The sequence below is a fragment of the Pyrenophora tritici-repentis genome, chromosome 1 (assembly GCF_003171515.1).
Source record: "Pyrenophora tritici-repentis strain M4 chromosome 1, whole genome shotgun sequence".
Taxonomy (NCBI): Eukaryota; Fungi; Ascomycota; class Dothideomycetes; order Pleosporales; family Pleosporaceae; genus Pyrenophora; species Pyrenophora tritici-repentis.
The window spans coordinates 8,475,614-8,499,964 of record NC_089390.1 but is presented as its reverse complement, the minus strand read 5'-3'; the positions used below and the strand labels follow the sequence as shown (position 1 = coordinate 8,499,964).

The window sequence follows — 24,351 nt, the reverse complement described above, 5'->3', positions numbered from 1 at the left end:
GGTTCATAAAAGGCATGACCGAAGTAGGTATGGAAAAGCGGTTTTATGCATGGACGCTCAAGATGTACAGCTGTGACATAAGCGAGTCGTCTTCTAAAGTCGGCAGGGAGTTCGTCTTGTCACTTGGCATGGTTCATGTCCTTCGGGGGAGGGCTTCTTGCGGAATTGTCGGTACGAGAGGGCTGTATGCGATTAATGGCACGATGGCGAAGCGCGCTGGGTGGTGTCGAATGCGTGGCGAGACAGGGAAGACGCATTGGGGCGGCAACTAGCTATCCCGCCAGCCTGCGCCAGTATAGAAGATGGGTCTGGGTGATGGCGGAGACACATAGCCAGGCCCCACGCAGTCAGCGGCTCGTCTGCTAACGGGCGCACTGCAGTGCGGGCGGCGGTCGCCAATCACCAGGCCAGCAGGCGTCTGATCGCTCAGCAACGGGAAGCGGACAAGGCAGTAGAGTAACGAGTGGGTCGTGGGTACAAGTAGGTACCCCAAGGTACTTGTTGAGCCGGCATCGGTGCGCCACTTGTCTTAGTACTGGTCGCCTATAGGGTCGGGATGGCACCGATCAACCAATATGAGATTTGATTGAGAAGTCAAGCCGCGTCGCGTCTTGTAGGATGCATCCGTTCAAGTCCGCGGCACCAACGATCCAGCAGTGTCTGTGGACTGTGCTCAACGTGGAATGTTGGTGTGCAGAAGAACCCCGGTTGGGGCAGGGGTGAATTACTCAAAGTGGCCATGGCGGACGGAAGGCAAGTCGACCATGTTTGACTCCTGGCCGCACGCACCTACGAAGCTGCGTGCCCTGCTGTCCATCTCGTTTGCAGCAGGTGGCCAGAGGCATCTCTGACGCACCATGCAGCTGGTTCGGGAGAAGGGTCAGGTCTGCCCATGTCAATTCGGTATTGTCACCCTGCACCTCACATCAGGCACTGGACAAAGTGTATTATACCCCACCACGTCCGCTAAGCTGAAGCGTCAACCGGAGGCAGTAGCAACCGAGTGCTATATCGTACCCCAGGCACACGGAGAAGAAGACGGTTGGACAAATGACCTGCATCTGCATATCTTCTCGACGTCCTTCACGACATAACCTTGGAACTTCAGCCCGACGCTGACAGCCCGCAGCCTCGTTGACCCTTCTCCACCCTTTGCCACGCCCTTGATAATCTCAGCCCAAAAAGACGTCCTCTCCTCTTGTCCTTGACTTGTTGACGACGAGTTTTGCTCTTCCAGTGGTGGGATTTTGGTGGAGACGGAAGTACTAAGTTAGAATCGCAACCATGCTTTCCACGAATCTCCATCAGTACCCCTCGGCTTTCAGCCACCTCCCCGCCCCGAACATGGTCGAACATCAGCACCAGCATCACCATCTCGCCGCCCCGCACATGGGACATTCGCCCCTCGACACTCTGGCGCATACATCACAATACGCTGCCCTGCAATTCCACCAGAACCGCCATGTATTACCTAGCGGCAAATCTCTCGTCAAGAACCATCGGCTGCCCTACGCCAGTGGCCCTCTAGCGCCTCGCAACCATCGGGACATGCTGCAAGAGCGATCAGGTCGCGCCAATTCAACGTCTGGACCGGTACGACGCAGAATCAGCCGAGCCTGTGACCAGTGTAATCAATTGCGTACCAAGTGTGATGGTAGACAATCCGTAAGTCCCTTCCCCCACCCCTCAATTCCTCCCACAACCGACTGACGTGCAGGCTAGTGCGCGCATTGTATAGGTACGTTTGGGACATGCACCGACAGGCTGCAAGCCCCGCAATATGCTGACGGGCTGTTTGGCGACGTCATCGGGATAGTCTTCTGAAGCGTCTGCTAGCGGTCCTTGGTCAAGGGGCTAGCGCTGTCGTCCATATCTCGTTACCCGAGTACTACCATGTTTGACAGCTGCGCTAACACAAAGTTAGAATTTGGCTTGACGTGCGAGTACATTCGTGAGCGCAAGAAACGCGGAAAGGCATCGCGAAAGGACATAGCCCAACAGCAAGCTGCCGCCGCCGCTGCTGGGAACAGCGCGCCCAAATCTGAAGAGTCCAGCACCCCAGAAGCCCCAGAGAAAGTTCCCCAATCCAAACAGGCAGCCAAGAGTCCAAAGCTCCCTGAAGGCCAAAGAGCTCTTCCAGAACTTCCAAGCCGATCAGCCAGCATCGCGACAACCAGGCCAGACATGGACACGACACCAATCTACCCAAACAGGACCATGAGTCTGAGCGCTATTGACAATATCCCAGAAGTCGACATGCACCATCAGATGAGCGAGAGCATGCACCCTATGCAGCCCATGCAGCCACATCGCATCCGGACTGACGGACTGCCTATGCACAACCCCAACCCCATGGCTGAATACACATCCATGGAAGAGTACCACCGAAACCTCGCGTACCAGTCACCACTTCAAATGATGCAGCCAGGAATGCACCCTGGCGTTTCCTCCCATGACCGCGGTATCGAGTATTCTGATAGCCCGTACAGCATGATGAGCCCGCAAAGCGCACATGGACAGGTACCATCCAACCCCTTTAGGATAGCAGAAGAACAATCAAACATGGGCTACATGGCTCAATCACCAGTCGGTGCATCTCCCGGTTGGATGATTCCTTCACCCTCGACAACAATGTACTCAGGCGCACCACACCAAACCCCTTCTCAGCAACTCAGGTACCCCGTCTTGCAGCCGTTAGTCCCACATATCGCAAACATGATGCCCCTATCATTGGCCTGCGACCTACTAGAGCTCTACTTTGAGAGTTCCTCATCCGCTTTCATGCAACCTGTCTCCCCATATGTACTCGGATACGTCTTCCGGAAACGATCATTCCTTCGAACAAACAGCCCACGCGTGTGCAGCCCAGCACTACTCGCCAGTATGCTGTGGATTGGCTGCTTGACGAGCGAGTCACCATATTTGTCATCATCGCCATCTGCACGGAGTCAGCTATCGGAGAGATTGATCAACCTGACCATCAGCCTCCTGAAACCCCTTGTGCATCAGACACCAGGTGACCCTGACTGTAGTCCTACGGCGTTCGCCAATGGCGGTATGGTTAATGGTGTCACCATGGGAGCTTTTGGTATGCCTACACATGACTCCGAAATAGGTCTACGTAAGTCAGACACAGACCCACTGGTTTTAGCTAGGAAACTAACTTTGACTTCAACAGCGGGAGCACCAGGAGGACTTGACGATGTAGCCACTTATATGCATCTAGCCATTGTCATCTCAGCAAGCGAGTACAAGGCTGCATCACTCCGTTGGTGGAACGCTGCATGGTCACTGGCGAGGGAGCTCAAGCTGGGCAAGGAGGTGCCTGTAACACCCCCACCAGAGACAAACGACGACGATGCACCGGTAGATGTTGATGCGGGACACACGGGCAGACGCTATCCGACTGGCCAAAACACCCCCGTCGACTATACTGAGGAACAAAGAGAAGAGCGCAGACGTATATGGTGGCTCCTGTTCACTGTTGATCGGTAAGCCATCTGATCTTTGTTACCTGTGGCACACACCAAGAGATGTCGTTCGACACATTCCGACGTTTTAGCACATTCAGCCAATGCCCAACTCAACACACGCTGATCGCTGAACAGCCACCTAGCGTTATGCTACAACCGACCTCTATCTTTACTCGACGTGGAGTGCTCAGGTCTCATGCAGCCTCTTGAGGATAACGTATGGCAATCTGGCGAGTTCTTCGAGGTTTCCGCTCAACCGTTTTCAGATTCCACATTTCGCCGACGAGGCCCTGCTTTTGAGTGCACCGGACACTCCATTTTCGGATTTTTCCTTCCTCTGATGACTATACTCGGAGAAATCACAGACCTATATCATGCTCGTAACCATCCCCGATTCGGTACCAAGACCGACTGGGACGATCATGCGCGTGAGATCAGCCAGCAACTGGATGCCTATGGTCGATCCTTGCAAGAGCTTCGGAATCGCGCCGTCAACGAGGCAAATGCAGAAGAGCCGGTGCATCCGGGTACACCTTCGGTTCAGTCTGTGAACTCTACAATATCCAGGGCGCAGGAGTCATTGATGCATGCCAAGATTGTTGAAGCATATGGTACACATCTCATGCACACATTGCACATCTTGCTGAATGGAAAATGGGATCCCATCTCACTCCTGGACGACAACGACCTTTGGATATCCTCGCAAAGCTTCGTTGAAGCCACCGGCCATGCGGTATCAGCTGCCGAAGCACTCAATGAGATCCTAGAGTACGACCCAGATCTGAGCTTCATGCCGTTCTTCTTTGGCATCTACCTTTTGCAGGGCAGCTTCCTGTTGCTCCTCATTGCCGACAAGCTGCAAGGAGACGCCAACCCAAACATTGTGCGAGCATGTGAAGTCATTGTCCGTGCGCATGAAGCCTGCATCGTCACCCTCAACACGGAATACCAAGTAAGTGTTTCAGCAAGTTTAGCCGAGGTTGGTAGATCATGCTAACAAGCAACCACAGCGGAACTTCCGAAAGGTGATGCGTTCAACCCTGCAGCAAGTGCGTGGTCGCGGCATGGATGAGCATGCCGAGCTTGCGCAGCAGCGCCGCAGGGAAATGTTGAGCCTCTACCGCTGGACTGGTGATGGCACTGGGCTCGCACTATGAGTCGCATTCGATCATTTTGATGTTCGCTTCGCGCCGTCATCCAACCCCCCCCCCCCCTGCTATGCCGGATTCATAACGCCGCACTTTGCAACACCACAGCCGTGTACACACCTCGATTCTCATCTACGGTCTAGTTGGCCGTATCTCTTGATTAATCTGCCGTCTCGGTCATTTTTATCGCATCATTTGCAGCACATGTTATGTTCTGAGCATGAATGTATACCCTGACGTAGTCTCCTTGTTGCAACTTGGTTTTCTATTCCTTTCCTCCGGCGCACGGGTCGCACACATTGGATGGGTTGGTGTTAGCGTTAGCCAGGGGCGGTGTATGATCTGACGTATACTGGTTTTTTTCGGCATTTCGAAATCGCGTTCCCGCCCCTGCAGATATTGGCAGTCGGCCTTGCGGCACGATGGCAGCGAAAAGGCGTTTCTGGTACCAAACTTTCGTACACCCAACCCCCTTCTTCATTGTTTCTCCCCCTTGTATACCACAATCCTTTCTAAAAGCGTATGGGCTACCTGGTCATTTTCCATGGTGGCATGGTGGTCTTGGTATTGAATTCGATACGTATATCTGTTACCCATTATACCCCTCATCTCCTTGCTTTCGCTTCTACAGCTAGTGCAGAATAGTGGATAGGCAATAATTCGGCACTTGATTGCCTTCCTATCACGCGTGTATGAGTAATCTCAAATATCAGAGAAGAGAAGATGAACTTCACATTCTTTTACGTGCGTAACAATAGACATTGGAGCATCACATGATTAAGTTTGACTAAACATCTATAAACATGACCCAGCTGATTAATACATTGGACTATGATCGCCAGGTATAGTCGGCCCTAGTTACCTCTCTTTCGACCTTCTCCCCGTGTTCTGATACATGTCCAGGATCATAGTTTGAGGTTGTGAACCCCTGCATATGGTGAAGTTTAAGTACCTTACCATTGAATCGAGGGTTTGGCAGGATGTTTTACCTCAGTCGAGAGTCAAAAGGGATGCAGAGGTACTTCAATATACCAGGCCTCACAGACCTATAGTTGAGACAGGGTGGAAACGCCGTGTTAACTGCAGTTGGTTGGCCATGCAAAGAGGCGCGTGTTGTGCTGACACCCGTGCCGTAGGGCAGTGTGGTGGGCCGATTGAAGGTGGAGGAAGGAGAAGGGTTATAGGGTACACCTGTCATAGCTAGGTCGGAAGGTGGAGAGATATTAGCATAATGGACCTCCACTCTCGGGTCTTCCGCCCATAGCCTAGCATAAGACCAAGCGTCGTCGATCTCTCGGGAAGATTGCAGATGAAGGAAGGACACGGGTGGCCAGTGCAGACCCACAAACTCACGTTGGAAAGAGGATTCACACTGCACACGCACGCCCTGTTCAAATGATCTGATTCTAGCATGATGATTGTTGCCCTATAGTTGTATAGTTGACTAATCCAAATTTCCCAACAGTCTTCTTTGCCACTTTCTGAATGCCAAAAAGGCCCATGTATCCTGATGAGGAGATGCACACAGCCAATACTTGGATGATGGATGAATGAGGTGACGTGATGTTTTGTTCATAGTGGCAGGCGCTGCCTCGGTCACGGCTTCACCAAGACTCGGCTTCCCGGTCCAAGACCCTAACCCGGTCTTCTCTAGGATTCGACAAACCTCCGACACACCAAAATTTCCGCTATTTTCCTCGGAACAAATACTAGGTATGACTTCCTAACACACGTTTCAGATGGGCATCTGGTGGGTGTGTTGAGTAGCGAAAAGCACAAAACAACGTCCCCAGCACACACGTACGCCATGGCGTCATGGAAACGACATGGTTCGACGCATGACCGATCATCTGTGCAGTACAGGAAGGCGAGTAGACGGTGACAGCCTCTCATCTCAGGTAAAGCCTTTCTTCCTCTAAGAGCTACATAGAATCCGATACGGAGACATCTTCACCGGTGCCACGAAAGGAATGCCAGCGAAGTTTACTGCTCCTGTCATGCACCCCGGATCTGTTGAGACCTTGGTAGCAAGTAGCGGTTGGTCAGGGTAGACTGGGGAACCTGGGACGTTACGGGTCAGCGACCTCCCGCATATCCCGAAGAGCCCTGTTTTCCCCCGCTACGTGCAGCTTGAGCCCTTGCATGCGATCAGCATGCCGTTTGGAGTCAAAGAGACCGTGAGGCCTTTTTCTTTCTTGCTTACTTACTATGACCGCATTGGTACCTCCAAATAGGTGCTTCTACTAGCATGGGAAGATGAGCTTGGCTATGGGGCGTCGGGGAATGATACCATTCGTAGGTAATGGTAAGCTTTTCTGACTGAAGCACATCCATGACCTTTCATCATGCACGAGTCACATGCACAAAAGGCCTTGTTCGGGTAGCTGATGTGTGTGTGAGAGAGAGAGTGTGTGTACAAAGGTCTTCTTAACAGTGCTATTAAGAGTCTGAAATTATCTACCAGCTCTGCGATTTACCAGATCGAGGAGCCATCTGCACACGCAAGCTGCGCCCCCTTCATCACTTACACACCTCGGTGCCGGAGTCTCCTCCCTCTTCTCCGCTACAAGTGAGCAGAACCTGGTGTAGAGGCATGGCAACCCCGGGTCAAACCATGGTGACACTACAGTATTTCTCACGGCAGAGCTGCATGTGCCACCAGGATTCAATCTAGCCTTCTCTTCACCACGTTCTCGACCCATGTGTATCCGGCAAACGCCATGCCTTGTCCACATTCTAAAGAATCTCTAGAAGGGTCGCGATATGGAGGGGCTCAATCTCTTTAGATGAAGAGGAAGGGTATGTCCTGGGGGAAAAAGTAAAGAAAGACCCCACAAAGCCCGCAGGTCCTGCATGCACATGCACACTCGTATGAGTGGGCGGCGCATGCGGAGAAAAGCGAGAGTTTTGTGAAAAAGCAAGTTGTGCGGTGACGTTGGTACAATGAAACATGTGGGTGCCAGAAGTTCGGAATGCGGTGAGCGACCGTTGACGGCGACTGGCTGTTCGGTGTTCAAGATTGAAGCCACAAACCGGAATGTCGGCCTGCTCTGCTTCTGACTAGTTTTGGTCTGAGGTCATGCCGGATAAGACGACGTCGGAACAAGAAAGTGTCGGAAGTGAAGGCTCTGGATCGATCAGATGGCGTGCGGCTGGCGTGAGGCTTGCATGCGTTATGCAATGTATGCGCCTGTTTGGCTTAGAAGGATTACCGAGCTCCTACTACTGCTACCTACGCCTAGAAAGAGACGAGATGCGATGGTGGTTACATGGAATCGTAACGAAGTGCGGGCTGTGGCTACCTACCTACCTGATCGACAGTTGAAGATGTGGGAAACGTGGTCGGTAGGGGTGTCTCGACGCATGGGTGCAGCTCGGTTGTACCCCCGAGTACCTCGTTGATGCTTACACTTAGGTGCTCGTGTGTTAATTCGTCAAGATCTCGGTAGGCCCCCTTGCGCAAGGTTGACCGTTATGGGAACGACATGGGTGCGAGAAGTGTATGGTCGACCGTTTGGGGCCCGCCTTTTGACATTAGCCGGTGGAGTAAGACGAGGTAAGTGAAGGCGGGCGTCAGCCACAAGTATAGACTCGACCTATGATATAGGAAACCGGTCAGGTCGAGCAGAACTTGATACAGCTGCTACCAATCCTACTGGATGCGTAACATTGATTTTCGCGACGTGGAAGCCACTGCACTGACCCATCAGGGCGTTTGGCGATGCTTCCACTTCCACTTCGCCTTGTGGAGCGTCATCCCGAGAAGGCAGCCAAGCACCAGGTGTCAAAGCTGTAAACGCCTCTTTGCGGAAGATAGCGCATCGCCATCCTTCCGTCAACCGACATCCTTTCAAATGTTAGCCTTGCAACCCACTACTCGCTTCAATGTGCGAAACATCATGGAATCAATAGACGGCAGACGTTACATTCGGAACCACCGGTACGCTACCTTGTAGTAGTGTAGTTAGATCTGAGCTCAGAGCACTCTGTAGTCACTGCTCGATATCCTCGGCCTTGTTACCGATGTACTTGGACTATCCTGGCGTTATGTCAGACTAAGAGTGAAGCTTGCAAATCTGATCACGCAGCCACACCAGACTAGCACATGGGTTGCCAGCATTCTCTTCCGAAAGAGTGCGCCTAGTCTGCGCTGGCCTGATGTGGAGACTGTTCGGGGCCAAGCAAGCTCGTCCGTACCGTTCGAGGCCACCAGACGAAGGCGGTACGTAAAGGTACTTGAAAGGGACAACAACGGCACGGCCCTAGCACGTGCAGAAAGCTCCTGTTTCCGAGAATCTGGACGGTACGTAGCCGTCGCTAATGCAGTAGAAACGCCAACTATCACTTGCTGTTGTCATTTATTGACCAAAACGCTTTTTTCGACCAATCATGCGCTTTCATCATCGATAATTGGCTTGATAATGGTTGCATGGTGCTCGACTGAGCCTCGCGGGCGGAGAACCATATCCAGACTCTACACCGGCCGCTCTGGACTGCGAGGAGGCACTCATGTGCGTGATCGTCATGTCGAGTATGTAAGTCTAGGCGACTTCCCAAGCTTGGTACGTCTCGCTTCGCACATACAGTGGAAGTTCCCGCTACTAGTCTTCTCGCTTTCGTTCTCGCACTTTTCGCGACTCGTGAACCACTTTGAGAGAAAGCGAGATGGTGATTCCTGGAGATTTGATTGACGTCACCAACACAGCATAGTCCCGGTACCTAGCCTCTTGCAATGTCGGCATTCCGTCGGGCCGACAAATTTCGGTTGCGATAGTATTGGTAAACAGCACTGATACATTATACAATTGCATCGGGATTCAGCTGTGAAACCCAGCCCCTAAGACGTGCCGACAAAGCGTGGCCTGACTATAGTGGTAACCATACTGCTATAACAGAGGACTGCCGAACCTCAGTCAGCAACCGACACTAAACTACTAGCCACGACAAATCTCCACATACCGACTGCGACTTGGAGGTACGTAAAACCAGGTTGTAAGAGACGCTTAGTGTATCATCCTTGAAACATATGCAATAAGTGAACAGGTTCGTGGATCTTCGGCCCTCTCGCCCATATGCTGCTACCGCCTTCCAGAAGACTTTCCGAACCAAAGCCTTTCCTCGAGTCTTAGCATCTCATACAATCGAGCGATTAAGCAATTGGCATGACTCTGCCTCCTCGCCGAGTTGTGGGGTACAGGTCGGCTGCAGGGTTTCCGGCAATACTCCCCACGTTTGCCAGGAGACTCCCGTGTCGTCCGTGTGGATCAAGTACATCGGCTTAAACAGGTGTTTGTATTCCAACATTCATGCTGTATGGCGGCCTAGGAGTATATTCCGCTCTGATATGAGTGGTATCCAGCTCTTTCCCTTGGACGATTGCCAAGTCATGTAAAGGTCCTACAATTGCGGAGACGTTACTCCAAACATCGCAAGAAGCTTAAAAGGGGCAAGCTCATGAGCTTAGCCGCCGTTACCAGGTAAGAGCCTGGCTGGCTGGCTGGCTGCCGCGACCAGATCATGCGCAATACAGAGAAGCCTGGTGTCCGTACAAGGGCTGGACCCTGGCGCTAGGAAGATCGCTGCGCACAGAAGCCTGTGTGCGTCAATTTCATCATCGGTCTTGTGTCTGCAAATGTTTCCCGTATTCGTGTCGCCAAGCTCCTTTGTTCAATTTCATACAGTGGAACTACAGTATGATATGATTACATTGACACGTATCTCGGCCTCAGCTCTTCTGCTCACAGCCCGGACCGAAAGGAGGAATCCTTGGAATTCACATCAGCTGTTATAGCCCGCAATGTGTCCTCAGGCTGGGGTTCTTGGGTCCTTAGAAGCCAGTTTATAGGTATATATGTGAGGTTACAGACTATAGTACTATAAATCTGCGTGCTCAGCAAGAGCGACTGCGTTGGCTCGACTGTGATGCAGCTGCAAGCATGCAGAATAATTTCGAGGTACTCTATGAGAACGGGTTGAGTACCCAGTTGATAAAAAGGGTAACGGGATCAAGGTCGAGACCATATTTGAGATTCCAGGAATGCGTTGAGGTATTGATATGGCACGCTTGACAAGTACAGGTCTCCGAAACCAGTTATCGTGTCTTGTGGCAGTCGACTAACTCCCTCGCTTGCTTCGAATGGCAGGGCAAGTGTAAACGAGAACTTATGAGTCCTGCTACAGTTCCAGAATTGGTCAAGTACCTACACGATATCATCAAGGTTGGCTGCTCCTCAGATGAGCAAAAATTGTGTGGAACTTACAGTCATCAATTTGCGGCGGCACTAGACGAATAGGAGATGCTTCTCAAAATGGCGTAGTGAGCTCTATTAGCATCTTGTTTCAGCATGAGATGGCCGAAAAACTGAAAAACACCAGGACTTTCGCCATCAGGTCCACGTGAATGACACAGCCAGTATTAGGACATCGACTTTTCTCTTCGCCTATACTAGGTGGGAAGCTGAGGACGTTCGTTGTCTTGTTATTCGAATGGTTTCCCTTAATATGTGAGTGATGACAGCCCGATTATTCCAAAGTTCATTGAAGCCGCCACGTCCGAACGGTCAGTGGGAACCGGCAAAATTGAGAAGGCCTTCAGACAAGGTTTCTCTCCCTTTTTCAACCCCATTCTCCATTTCTTTAATCCATCAAAAAATATTGTCGATCATTCCGTACTTCTCGCCATGTGTAGGAATTGTGTGTGTGTCAACATCAAGTTCGTAATGGCAATCCTCGAGATAGTATCCAGTACGTCAGGATCATTTCGCTCTACTAAGAGCGATAAAATCTGATTGTTGACCATAGAAGCCGAAGCTTGCGTCGCTCGGTTTGTCGATGATGTCTTTGTACAACAGTTATGACTCAACCTCCATTCGAGATTGAATGCCTTCAACTTCACAAACTTTTCACATCAACCCCCCGTATAGACATTCGTATAACCCTTCCTATCTTCGTTACAGTGTTCCCAAAGTATAATGACGGATGTTGCAGTTGATATTCCCCTCGATTACAAGTGTCATCGCGAACCGATGAGGCTGCAGATGGGACGTGAGAGTTTTCGACCAACCTAACATGCATCTTGTTAAGTCAACCTCGAACACGATCTCTTGCGCGATTCTATCAACCAACCTCAATTCTCTAGCTCTTTGTCTGTAAGAAGCGAAGCTGTGACTTGCGGTTTCCTCCTGGGATCTCGGAGAAAGGGTTCGGTACAACTAACTTCAGCCGTCGCGTCCAGGACATCGACGAACACTGAAATCCCTCATGACAGATGTCACCGGGTAATCAAAGTCAATACCATGACTGTATCTTTGGAATGCCGCTCTATCGGGCAGCATCTTTCATCAGGTACTGTAGGTGGCGTTTTCCGACCCGCTCCAACTTTCATCCACTCTTTCTAGCCACCCATTCCTATCCTCTTTCCACCAGAATCTCTTTTTTTAAGCAGTCCTCACTCTTGAACGCCAATTTTTACGTGACCCGTAACCCGTAACCAAACACCCAGCATCTACATTCCACATCATCCACGTCACCACCACAGCCCCACACCCAATCTCAAAACTCTATTGTCTCCCCTATTCCCCAAAGATGTCCTGAGTTGCGCAAACCTGAAACATATCTATCTTTCTTTAAATTTCTCAATGAACGTGCAATGCACAAGCGCAAACGCCACAAGCAGAATATGTTGTTTTATCCACCAATCGGCACCTCTCACGGCATTCTAAACATATACGCTGTGCACCACCCCGCGCCCCAAAGGTACTTAGCTCTCTGTGCTACAAGGTTAGACCTTCTGAAAAGATGAGACCTTCTAGAAAGAACACGGAAGCAATGCAGCGTCCATCCTGGATGAAGTTACGTCGCGCTGTAGAGGCCGTGTTAGTGGCGCGACGTACGGCGATGCCGCTTATGGCTTCATGGCCCGTAGTCAATGTCGTCCTGTAGAATAGATGGATGACGCGGGTACAGGCGAAGAGGCATCATGACCATGGATTGCAGGAGGAATCTGTAATTGCGGAGATGATGCGCTTTTTGGGGTTCAGTGAGAGCTTCCGAGGCCCGAGGCGAGCTTGCACATATGAAGTTTTCGGTTTTTGGTTGATCGGATAGATATACGATTACACATCCGGTTACGGAGGATTGCAATGAGAAGTCGGTGATTGGGAAGTCTGGTAGTAAATCGTGGTGGAGCGGGTACCTGCACACGTAGTCTAGGACGCAGCAAAAGACCGATCTACGGTGATGTGGAAACTGTCAAGCGTCAAGGTTGGGGAGAATCATCATGTCGTATTAGAGCTATCGGGAAGAGGTCTATATACGCAGTGGGAGGAGAGAAGGAGCTAGGCCGTAAAGGTACTAGCGGGTAAATAGGTGGCTGCCTGGTTGCCCAAAGAGGAGCCAAGGGATAAGCCCTATGGCCGACACACCCCCCGGAACCAGGTGGCAAGCCATCTGAGTGAATGAAATGTATAGGAAATCGTAAAGAGACGTTCGCTGGAGGTGCCTTGAGAGACTACATGCGGGGAACGTTCACCATATCGATGAGGCCAATGAACTTAGCGTGCTCTTGTTTGTCGAGAGGCTTCGTAAGGCCGTCGGCGGGCATCTCTACGCCGGGGAGATAGTCGAGCTTGAGGTTGCCGTCTTTGTACTGCTGCTTTGTATACTTGAAGTACGCGTCGATGTGCTTTGTACGCTCGTGATGGCCGTCCTTGCGGATCATATTAAGCGCTGGCTGATTATCGGTGTACAGCTTGAAGGGCTTGAGGTCGTTACCGACGTATCCAACCTGAGAGAGTAGGCGTTGAAGCCAATTGATCTCTTTGGCAGCATACGTCATGGCAATATATTCTGATTCTGTGGAGGAGAGAGTAACGAGGCGCTGGCGGTACGATTTGTATGAGACGACGCCTCCAGCCATCTTGATGACGTAGCCGGAGGACGACTTGCGCTCGTTGTTGTCGCCATGGGCGGAGTCACTGTAGGCCTTAAGGCCTATCATGTGATCTGGGTCGTCCATATTAGCGTCTTTAAGGTCACCTTGGTACTTGATGCCGAGAGTTGCCGTGCCGTTGTAGTAGCGGAGCATGTGCTTTAGCAGTGACAGTTGCTCTAACGTAGGGTTGTTTGCAAAGCGTGCCATGAAGTTCACGTGCCAAGCTAGGTCACAGCGAATAATGGAGGTAGGATAGAGTAGCTTCGCGACGAGCGATTGGTACTGCTGTATAAGGTTGTTGTCGGCGATGTCATCACGCTTGATGAGGGTGAGGGCCGACTTTGGGAGGGGGTTGTCTGCCTTTGGAGCGTTGGCGAGGTGATACTCATCGACAATGCGATCAACGTAGCTATCCATCGTCATAGAGAGAGAGCGGTTGGGACGATCGCGGAGGATTCGAATTCCCAAGTAGAAACCAATTGGGCCAAGGTCACGAGCCTTGTATCGATTGAGGAGTTGTGACTTAAGTGCCTTCATAGAGGTCACGTCACGTGTAATAAGGATAAGGTCGTCAACGTACACGACTATGATGGCCTTTGTTGTTGGGTTGACGAAGACGCAGGGATCTGCTTCGATGGGCTCGAAGCCGAGATCTTTGAGAGAGTCCTTGAGGTCGTTGTACCACAATAGGGCTGACTGACGGAGGCCGTACATGCCGCGGCGAAGGCGAACAATATTCCCAAAGCCAGTACAGCCTGCGGGCAGGCGAAGGAGGACAACGTCATCGTCGTCGAGGTGAGCGTTGAGGTAAGCAGTAATCATGTCGATCTGCTCACACTCTAGATCGAAGTAAGCCACAAGGGCGAGGAGGATGCGGAGCGTAGAAGTTCGGACGACGTAGGAGTAAACCTCGCGGTACCAAATTGATTCTTGTTGCTTGTTGCCGCAAGCCACCATGCGAGCCTTGTCTTTCACGTGATAGCCTTGAGCGTTGCCTTTATACGTCCACACCCATTGACCTGGGATGATCTCATACTTGGCAATCTCCTCTGCCGTAGCAGGGCGCCAAGTACCGTTGGCGATAAGAGCGTTGTACTCATCGTCCATTGCGAGTTGTAGATCATCGCGGCGAGGATGTTTGAGAAACTGACGATAGTTGCGAGGCTCCGGTGGAAGTTCTGAAAGCTTTGAGCCGAGAGTGGGCTTGACGAGAGCCATGGCGAAGCAGCGATCAAAAGTAGATGAAGTGAAGAAAGCACGTGCCCGGCGATTGCGAGGGCCGTGTATGATATGAGCTGGGTTGAGGTCCGCGTTAATCTCATGTCGACGCGCTGCCTTGTTGTTACCACGGGTTGGAGGAGCTGGTGGAGCTTCATCATCATCCTCGAAACCATCAAAGCCATCTCCGCCATCAGCACGAGGTAGCTGATGATTGTCCAAATCGCCGCCATCACCATCTTGCGGAGGAGCGGGTGGAGTTGTAGCGGCGTCGGCGAGGCGGTTGATGAGAGGTTTAAATGGGAGCACCTTCGGTGATGGTGAAGGGCCGATGATGGGAGACAATGGAGGAGTGGAGGGTGAGTCGTAGCTATCAAACCGCACGGAGGCGGTGGTAACGATCTCATCAGTCTCTGGGATCCACATCTGGTAGATGTTCTCGCCGATCATACCGACGAGGTGGCCCTTGTGAGCACGAGGTGCAAATTTGTCACCTTTAACGCGCTTCTGGGCGGGTATATGGGCGTATCCAACATGGCCGAAAGCGTGCATCTTGGCGACGTTTGGGACTGGGTTTGGGTAGCCTATAGAGCGATTCCAGGCCTCTAAAGGAGTGATCTTTCCTGGGAGGTTGCTGTTGGAGACGAGGTTGTGAATGCGGGCCATATATTTGGCTGCGTAGGGCCACAGCTTTATAGGAAGCTTGGCTGCAATAAGAGCTCCGCGAGTTCGATCCTCTGTGATACCGTTGGCGCGCTCTGCAATACCATTGCGAGTGGCATCATAAGGTGGTGACGTAACTACCTCGATGCCCACGCTATCGAAGTACTGCTTGTTGCTGGCGTTAATAAACTCGCGAGCGTTGTCGGTATGGATAGTGATGGTAAAGCCTTTGGCCTTCATAGCTTTGCACCAATTAATAAGCTGTTGGCCTAGTACAGCGCGGCTGTCTGATGTGAATAGCCACTGTCGGCGTGACTTGCCATCCGTGATAGGCATGAAGTAACGCTCTCCATCTTTTCCAGGTATAGTGATGGGGCCGACGACATCGACATGGACCTTGCCAAGCGCTGTATTGGGTGGAGTTTGTTGAATTCGAGAGATATTTCGCTTTGATTTGGAGAGGCCGCAGGGCTCGCAGTTGGTGACGGTAGAAGTAGTGAGCTTCATCCCATGTACAACTTTTGCAGTGTCCTTAATAGCGTCTATTCCAGCGTGTCCCATGATATGATGCCAGTCGGTGGCTGGCCGTGAGGATGAGGGCTCATCGGCAGAGCTTCGATAGCAAACAAGAGAGGCGTATGAGAGAGCGGCCGGCGCCTTGGAGGATTCTGTAACTACGAGAAAGTTGGGTATACCGTCGATCTCTGGTAAGTAAGCTAGCTCCTCATCTGAGGCAGTGTACAATTTGTCCTTGCCCGAGTGATACCACACTCCCGCGCGCTTGAATGGAGCTTGGGAGATGACGTTGGTGGCGAAATCGGGGCAGTAGAGGACGTTTTGGAGTGAGATCTTCTCTGTTGTTCCGTCGGCTTTGACGACTTCAAGGCGTACAGTGCCAACGCCGGCGGCGGTGGTTGATCCGGTAGAGCCGTGTACGTCATTGTCGATTGGAGCGTATTCGTAAAATTTCGAGCGGTTATTGAAGACGTGCCGGTTAGCGGCAGTGTCGTAGCAGTACCGCTGTTGATAGTCGTGATTGGAGACTGCCTTCTTGAGGAGAGTCGGAGAGACGAAGGTGGCGACTGTCACGTATGAGTGAGCATCGTACTGATCAGCATCGTCGTCGTTGCTGTTCTTGGCCACTGTAACGTTTGTACGAGCTGCTGCAGCTGCGGCCTTCTTAGCGGCATTGTCTGCGGTGCGCTTCTTAACATTATCTGGGGTGAGAGAAGGGTGAAGTTTCCAGCAAAGCTCATTAGGTCCTGGGTGCTCTCGCTTGCAGTGATCGCACATTCCAACAGGCTGAGGAGTACGCTTCTGTTGGTTGTTATTGCGCGTCGGCAGAGACGAAGGAGTAGGAGTAGAGTTCTGGTTGCTGTTGTTGCCATTGCCGCGGCCATTTAGGCGTGTGAGAACGCGCTTCTCCTCCGCTTGTTTAGAGACGGAGAGGAAAGTCTTCACGGGCTCATCTGGGGCATGGCGTAGGTGATCCTCGAGTGACGCGACGAGCGTGTCGATAGACCATGTATGGCCTTGGCGGAGGTCGTTATTGCGAGCTTCTACCCACTGTGGGAGTACACGAGCTAAGCCGTGAAGGAAGTGGATGATGAGCAGGTCTTCGATGTCGCGGTCGGCGGATGTACCAGGTACTGCTGAAGGCTTCTTCCATCCAAGTGTGATGCCTTGTACCGTGATGTCATTAATTGTCTCGCGAAACTTTCCAATATAGCTGCGGACTGTGGGTTGGGTCTCAGCGCGGAGGTCGATGAAGGCAGTCCACGCGAGAGCAGCATTGGCGTAGTCACCGTTGCTGTTTAGGTCCTTGAGAGCCTTGTACATATCGTGGGCGGTGGGGCAAGTGCGCACCTGAGCTACGAGAGGCTTGTCAATGGATGAGAGTATGGTGTTTTGGAGTCGGGCATCTCGGGCGACCCATGAGTCAAGCGCAAGCTTGTCCTCTCTAAGTAGCTGTCGAGCCTCATTGTTGAACGGTCCTATAGTCTTGTTGAGTTTGCCGACACGGTCAAGCTCGGCTTGGATAACGTCTGTTGAGGTGCCTAATGGATGAGTGATCGGGCGCTGCATGGCGGTAATGCGATATTTGTCGTCTGTAGCGTCAAATTCTGGGCGCGGAGCGCCATCTAGGACGGCTACAGCGCCATCGGCGGCTGCGTAATTGATGAGTTGTTTAATCCAGTCCTTCCAGTTTTTGCCGTCGGCTGCAAGGCGCGCTGTGACAGCTGTGGAGGAGGTGTAAGTTGCCATCGCGGCGGACGTCGAAGACCGTTCGGCTAGCGATTTTTGGCGGTGAGCAGCGAGGAGCTCGTCGTCGTCCAAGCGATCGATGAGCTGCAAGTTGCGGGGTCGCGATTGCTAAAGTGGCGCGCGATTGCGACGTCACCGAGCTGTTTTGCGGGGAGGGTGATGATCGTGATGAGGCGCGCGGGTCGTCAAAATATCTAATAGAATTATCGTGAGCGACTACGGGAGCGGGTGAGGGCTCATAACCTGTCAAGCGTCAAGGTTGGGGAGAATCATCATGTCGTATTAGAGCTATCGGGAAGAGGTCTATATACGCAGTGGGAGGAGAGAAGGAGCTAGGCCGTAAAGGTACTAGCGGGTAAATAGGTGGCTGCCTGGTTGCCCAAAGAGGAGCCAAGGGATAAGCCCTATGGCCGACAGAAACAAGCAGCAGACAGGCACGACTAGGTGCACTATCACGTTTCGGCCAGACATGCAATGCTATTTGTTTGCTATATACTTGCCAGGACGCTGCATGTGATCCTGACTTGACAGTGGCGACGCCTCCTCCACATCGCCAAGTAGATCAAGATGATCGATCTTTTTGTAGTAAAAAAACGCCAGTCCCAGATGCTGAGGGTATCAATATTGTACATCTCGCCGCGTAACGCCGTGCTAATGCAGTAGAACACCCCCTCGAAATAGTACCCTTCCGTATGTGCAGGAATATAAAAGGAGTGTTTCCTTTCAGTCTTCATTCCAGGTCAGATGTGATTCACGGCGCCTAATCGGAGTCCTCATCGCCATCGGGCGTCTTGGAATTCCTACCCTTCTTCTTTGACCCGCTTGTTCTACTTCTCGCCTTCTTCGGTGTGTTGCCAAGGTTTACATTGCTCTTTCTCTTCCTACCACGACCGCTAGTAGGGAGCGGCGTACCATTCTCGCCATCGTCATTTGGCGTCTCGTAGCCTGTACCAAGGGTATCAACACCGTCTACGTCAACAAAGATGTCGCGATCTACGTCCAGCAACTCTGCAAAGTCGTAGCACTGCTTTATCATACTCTCACGCGTATCGAGAGCGCACATGATGGGGTTAAAGCGTTCCCATAGATCCTTGCCGGTGATGAAGTTGTTGCGGCTTGCAAGTTTTGGATAGTCCTTCGAGGGAATTGGCCCGTTGTTCTTGATTGTGTAGCATCGGCGAATGAAGGTTCGTGTTTCCCATACCATCTGTAAGATCATACAAGCTGCAGTAATCTTGCGAAGACGGTCGTCGGCGATGCTCAGCGGTGCAAGCCTGGGTACGGAAAGAGCTACAGCTGGCGGTAGATGCATCATGCCACCCATCTGTCCAGCTGCAAATTGCTGCTGTTGCTGGAGCATGTCCGGTTGAAATGGTGTTTCCACATTCACATAGTGCTTTGGCATCTCATCTTCAATGACCAGTCCCACAGCTGGCCCGGTAGTATTGAGAACCATTGCCTCGACTGCATTGAGAAACACGGCTAACTCTTCGAAGTGAGGGAAGTCAAGCAGGGCCAAGTTCTCCAAGCAGAAACGAGCATACAGAACGTGTCCGGGTATTGTGCCACTAGCATCCAGTTCTTCAAAGTCAAAATCGATCTGCTTGCAGAAGTTGTTGATAAACTTCTTGAGACTAGCCTTCTTCCCACTCTTGAGTGCCTCGAGAAGTTTCGCAAGCTTGGGGGCGTGGGTAGTTTCAACCATTCCGTGAGGATCGTTGTATAGGTCTCGCTGGTACTCGAAAGCCCGTCTGATTGCTTTCATGTATTCCTTTTCCAGATATGATTCCTGCTTCTCGTGAATCCGTTTGTGTTCATCACCAGCTACCTGAGCGAGACTCGGCATCGGTGAAGTGGCAAGAGCGACAAGCGCAGTGCAGCACTCTTTTGGGTGAACCAGACCTTGTCGACTGATACTGGCGATGATGTCTGTCGCAATGACTGCAAGTTCGTTCTTGTTTCGGAATGCTGCATTGACGAAGTGTTCCAAGAATGTCTGAGCCAGTTGTAGTGAGGCCCGGTCATTGCCAGTGGCAGTGAATGAGGACTCCAAACGCTTAGAGCCGGTGACAGCTCCTTTTCCGACTGCAATCTGTGCGCCAGTCTCGGAGCGTCGCTCAGCGGTTGAGAAGAATTCCCGGATAAAGGATAGTGCAATGTACTTTAGTGAGTCATTACCCTCGTTCTTGAAGACTTGTTTGACCACTTCCTGGACTTCATCACGCATGAAATGCTGAGGCGACTGTTGACAGATGCCCCCCATACTTCGCAACGCTTGCTCGCGAATCTTGATTTCCCAATTCTGCATCGTGAAAGGTCGTGCGGTATCCAATAACAGAAGAGATGGAGGAGTGGGTGTCTTTGAATTGAGCAACGGCTCCATCTGCGCCCGGAGCGTCGCATTTTGAGTGCTAAGAGTATTGCGAAGCCTCGCAACGAAAGCTGCGGTGTGTTGGTCAACGCTGCAGACTTGACCAAATGTGCCGAGCAAAATCAGATAAGATAGGATACTCAGTCGTCGCTCGGCAGCCTCTGCTTGAGTACACTGCAAAAATGGCCGTAGCTGACAGATGACAGAACAAAGAGGAACGAATATCCGGTCTGCATTCATGCCGGGCATTCCGCTTATGGCCCACAAGCAATGTATAACGTCAAGAAGCGTATCCCGACTCGCACGCCTATCTTGAGCCGCAAAACTGGCTAGCTTAGATAGGTTGCGCATGAGACTCTGCCTTATCTCATCCGCAAGGCTTTGTTCGAGTGAAGATAGCGTTGGTAGCACATGGCGGAAGATGACGACTGTTGGCTGCACCAAGGCTATGTCACCCGTATCTTGGATAGTCTTGATGTATAGTTTCAGATGGTTCAGGTGTACCACTTTGAACAGCGTCGGTTTCGTCTTTGCAAAAACACTAAGCGCGTTCATGACACGTGCTTGGGATTCCGTGTCTGTACCATTTCCGGGGTCAATGACCTCGTCGATGAGATCTACAACAAGCTCTCCGCAAATCTTGAGGTTTGCATCCGGGTACTTGGCTTCAGGGGACAAACAGTGAGCAAAGAACTTTTCGAATGCCTCCATGTGGACTCTACTCCGATCGATAGACTCAACAAGGTCTACCATGAATGAAGCTCGCTGAGCACGATTGAGTTTGTCTTGACTATCGTCAGTCTTAGCACTGGTGCTAGCAGTCGTCATCCATATCTCCTCGAGAACGTTCCTACTCAGTTCAGAAATAGTGCTTTCGTCGTCTTGTGAAGGGAGGAGCAATGGGGCAGCGATCCGAAGGCGATTCTGCTTTGATGTAGATCGGAGATAGATATCCTTGAGCAATTTGATGGCCTTCTTCTTTGGTCCGTTTGAGGGATCAGTCGTCATCTCTAGGATCTGAGGTAGAACATGGCGTTCGAGTGACGGCTCCTTTGCCAAACAATTCGAAAGTAGGGAAAGCGTCGCCTCCCGTACCATTGGTGAGGTGTCTCGCAACGAGGGTATCATGTTGATGACATGGTTTTCAGAGATGACGCGTGGATCTTTGTCTAGGAGCTGCTGCAATCCTGTCGTCCCTCTCGTCCGAAGCTTTGAGGAGTGTTTGTCTTGCGCATAACGTTGCATAAACGTGACGATACTGGGCAGGTACCTGCAAACCTGGCTTTGCAAAGTGATGACACCAGCGGCTAGCTTGCTTTGGTCGTCTGACACAGACTGGAAGTTACTATCGAGTGCTGTTAGCTGTAAACGGACTTGAGAATCAGAAAGGGAACCTACTACTTTCGAGCCAGCCACTTAGAGTCTACGATCATGTTCTCCAAACACTGTTGGACGGTCCTGATTGCTTGTGGTCGATTATCCTCTTCTCCCTTTGGGAAAAGCTTCAGGACTTCTGTCAGCCATAGACTAACGTAGTAGCCTGTCACTGCCGCCAAGTGCGGGTCTTCTTGGGATGGCCGCAAGTCGAGATAATCAACCAGTGACTCTATGACCATGCGGTAAGGTCCATCAAACGCATACAAGTCCACGTCGTTGACTCTTTCTTTTACGTCGTCGCTCATGGCATCATTTACTAATCGATCTAGCCTCGAGGACAGATCGGATTGGGAAATATCCAATCTCTGCTTCATCTTCTTGAGACGATCTCTGAAATCAATCACACCACAGCCGATCCTCGCCATTGTCGTTAGAGCCATATCCTTGTCGACAACCGAATGTTTTGCTGCTTCCTCGTCTTTGAGTATATTTGACATGCGGACCAATAATGCTTGTAAAAGCATAACGGCAGCAGGCCACTGAGGCGAACCAAGGACATTGCAGAAGTCGTCTATAAATAGATCAAGTAGATTGCGAAATGGTTTATCACCCGACTTGGAAGTGTTCGAGGCCCTCTCGCAAAGTTGCACTGCGATGAAAGCAGCTGTATTAGTGGCGATAGCCGTAAGCTTCTGAGCAGTCGATGCCGCCGTTGCGCTGTCGTGATTGCCCTTTTTCGCCTTCTTCGAAGGAGACGTGCCAGGCTCATAGTCGCTGGCCTCGTCCTCGGCGATGTCGACGTCGCTAATCTGCAGCGCGGTGCGAGTACTTGGGTTCGTCGCGACTACTTGTACGAAACGCATGAAGAGCGCAGATATGGTCATTATGGATGGCTCGCGAGCAGAAACAAACTGTCTAGCACTCGCCTTCTTGTCGGGCAGCTTCTCCAAATTGCTGAAGATGCCGCTGAGGATAGATAATCGTAGATCTGAATGTTGAGCAAAGACCTGAGCGAGGACATCCATGGCCTTTTGGCGGAAGTGTTCAAATTTCTTGATAGTGAAGACTGAGTCTCTCTCATGCTCGCTATTTTGCTCCACAAGTAGTTCAAGCGTCAAGTATTCCAATGCGTTGACAGCTCGATCTGACAGCTTGTGTTTGCCGATAAGTGTAGCAAAGCGGGCAAGAACAGCTCCACACAAACGCAGCACCATTTGCAGATCTTGCCTAACAGCTGAGGCTGTGTTGAACAACTCTTGTGACTCTCCTGACCGTCGGGCCTGGACAATGGGAATAACGCATGCATCCTTGACGAGTTTGATAAGATCGACGATGGTATCGATAATTTCCTCTCGCCGTATCCGGTGGTCATCGTGACCCTCAATCATGGTCTCTAGCAAAAGCTTGGATGCTTTGAGGGCAAGCTTCGCCGACGTAATGCTCTCAGTCAGTTCTAGTGTAGCGTCCTCCTGTGGGAAAAGTCCATTTTTGATCGTTGATAGGATAGTTGGTTGCAGAAGCGATTGCATCTGCATGATCAGGTCGACAGGAAGCGTACCAAAGCGGCCGAGGGTGACTACGCCCGCAATCTTCTCGGAAAGGTTATCCATAGAGCGCGATTTGAGGATGTTGAAGTCGCCCTCAGGAGACGTGATTTTGGTAAACTGCAGTGGTCCATCGAGGTCATCCTTGTCTTCGATTAGATCTGCTACAATTTTTTTCAGCAGCTCAATCTTCCCGTCGGCAATGTCGCGTTCATGAGGTCTCAGAACAGCGACACCACCTTCAGCTCTGCTATCGTCCTTCTTCTGCGATAGGCTTCCAGGTGTGGGAATATTCTCGATATATCTATAGTCTTCACGAGCCCCAAGTGTTGGCTTGATCATGACTGCAGGGCCGGGAGGGCGCACCGGCGGGCGCACGGGAGTACTATTAGGAGCGGATGAAGGAGTACTGGGTGGATATGCTAGGTTCGCGTTTTGTGCGTGGGCGATGCCGTTTGACGTTGCTGGTGATTGGATCCCTGCGCGAGCCTGTTGCAAATGAGACTGTTGCCTTGCAGAAGCTTGCTCCTTGCGAGCTGGCGTGGGCGTGCTGGTGCTTGACGCTGTCCATGTTAGCAGATATAGGGCAAAGACGGTGGAAAGACGTACTCGTAAATGGCACGTCGGTCTGCTTCAGGAGCATGCGCGCAAAAGGGCTTAACTCGGGCGTGTACGTGGATGTGTCTCCATTGGCATTCTTGACGGGGCTATCCGGTGGAGGGGTGGCTAGTTGAGGCATCGACTTGAAGTGACTATGAGCGTTAGAGACGCCTCTCAATGGGTATTGCGATAGCGACTCACTACTCAGGAAGTTTGTCGCGGCTAAGAAGATTGCGTAACTGATTGAGTGTGTCGTGTAAGTGCTGAGCTGTGGATTGACCCTGGATTTCGTCGTTCAAGATGGCCACTGCCCTCTTCGCAGCTTTTTGTTGGTCTGAACTCAGCGTCGAAGGCGGCGTGGGAGGCTCGGCTATGGGAAAGGGTATGATATCTGTCGACTGTTAGTTGGGGCCAGACAGGTGAGGGCGCAACAGGCAAGCAAGACGCTCAGGTGAAGCAGAACGACTGACCCGGCGAGAAGGGGATGATGGAGGTAAAAGGCGAATACGGGAGGGCCTCGTCCACTGTTGGAGGGGGCCTGCGAATCGGGAGGCCCCCTCCATTAACATTATGCCAGTTTCCGTTCATTGCAGTTTCGCTTATACCGTCAACCTGTAGGCATCAAACGACGTCGAAGTGCCAGTCCGTGGTAAGAGTGGTGGGTGTAAATAGTTTGTTCGTTATCAGGTCATTTGGGCGCGCATCGTCTCTGCAGCCGATCCTTCACTCTAGGTGCCCTTCATGCAAACAAGCGGTGCGC

The 24,351-nt window shown here is 51.6% G+C and overlaps 3 protein-coding genes across 3 annotated transcripts; 1 reads left to right on the top strand and 2 right to left on the bottom strand.

Moving 5' to 3' along the window:
- Nucleotides 1-1,284: 1,284 nt before the first annotated feature.
- On the top strand, nt 1,285-4,630 carry PtrM4_032780 (transcriptional activator xlnR; the record flags this gene model as incomplete). Its single annotated transcript, XM_066104017.1, has 6 exons — nt 1,285-1,665; nt 1,723-1,738; nt 1,925-3,121; nt 3,179-3,491; nt 3,609-4,425; nt 4,484-4,630. 6 exons carry the CDS (start codon nt 1,285-1,287, stop codon nt 4,628-4,630), a joined length of 2,871 nt encoding a protein of 956 aa, XP_065966219.1.
- An 8,500-nt stretch (nt 4,631-13,130) lies between these two features.
- Nucleotides 13,131-17,699, bottom strand: PtrM4_032770 (rve domain containing protein; the record flags this gene model as incomplete). The annotated part of the gene is made up of 1 exon (XM_066104016.1): nt 13,131-17,699. The coding sequence occupies one exon, from the start codon at nt 17,697-17,699 to the stop codon at nt 13,131-13,133; it is 4,569 nt and encodes a 1,522-aa protein (XP_065966218.1).
- Nucleotides 17,700-18,459: 760 nt separating this feature from the next.
- Nucleotides 18,460-24,179, bottom strand: PtrM4_032760 (sister chromatid cohesion protein Mis4; the record flags this gene model as incomplete). Its single annotated transcript, XM_001939111.2, has 5 exons — nt 18,460-21,415; nt 21,469-23,554; nt 23,601-23,743; nt 23,793-23,982; nt 24,062-24,179. The coding sequence occupies 5 exons, from the start codon at nt 24,177-24,179 to the stop codon at nt 18,460-18,462; spliced, it is 5,493 nt and encodes a 1,830-aa protein (XP_001939146.1).
- Between the last annotated feature and the right edge of the window lie 172 nt (nt 24,180-24,351).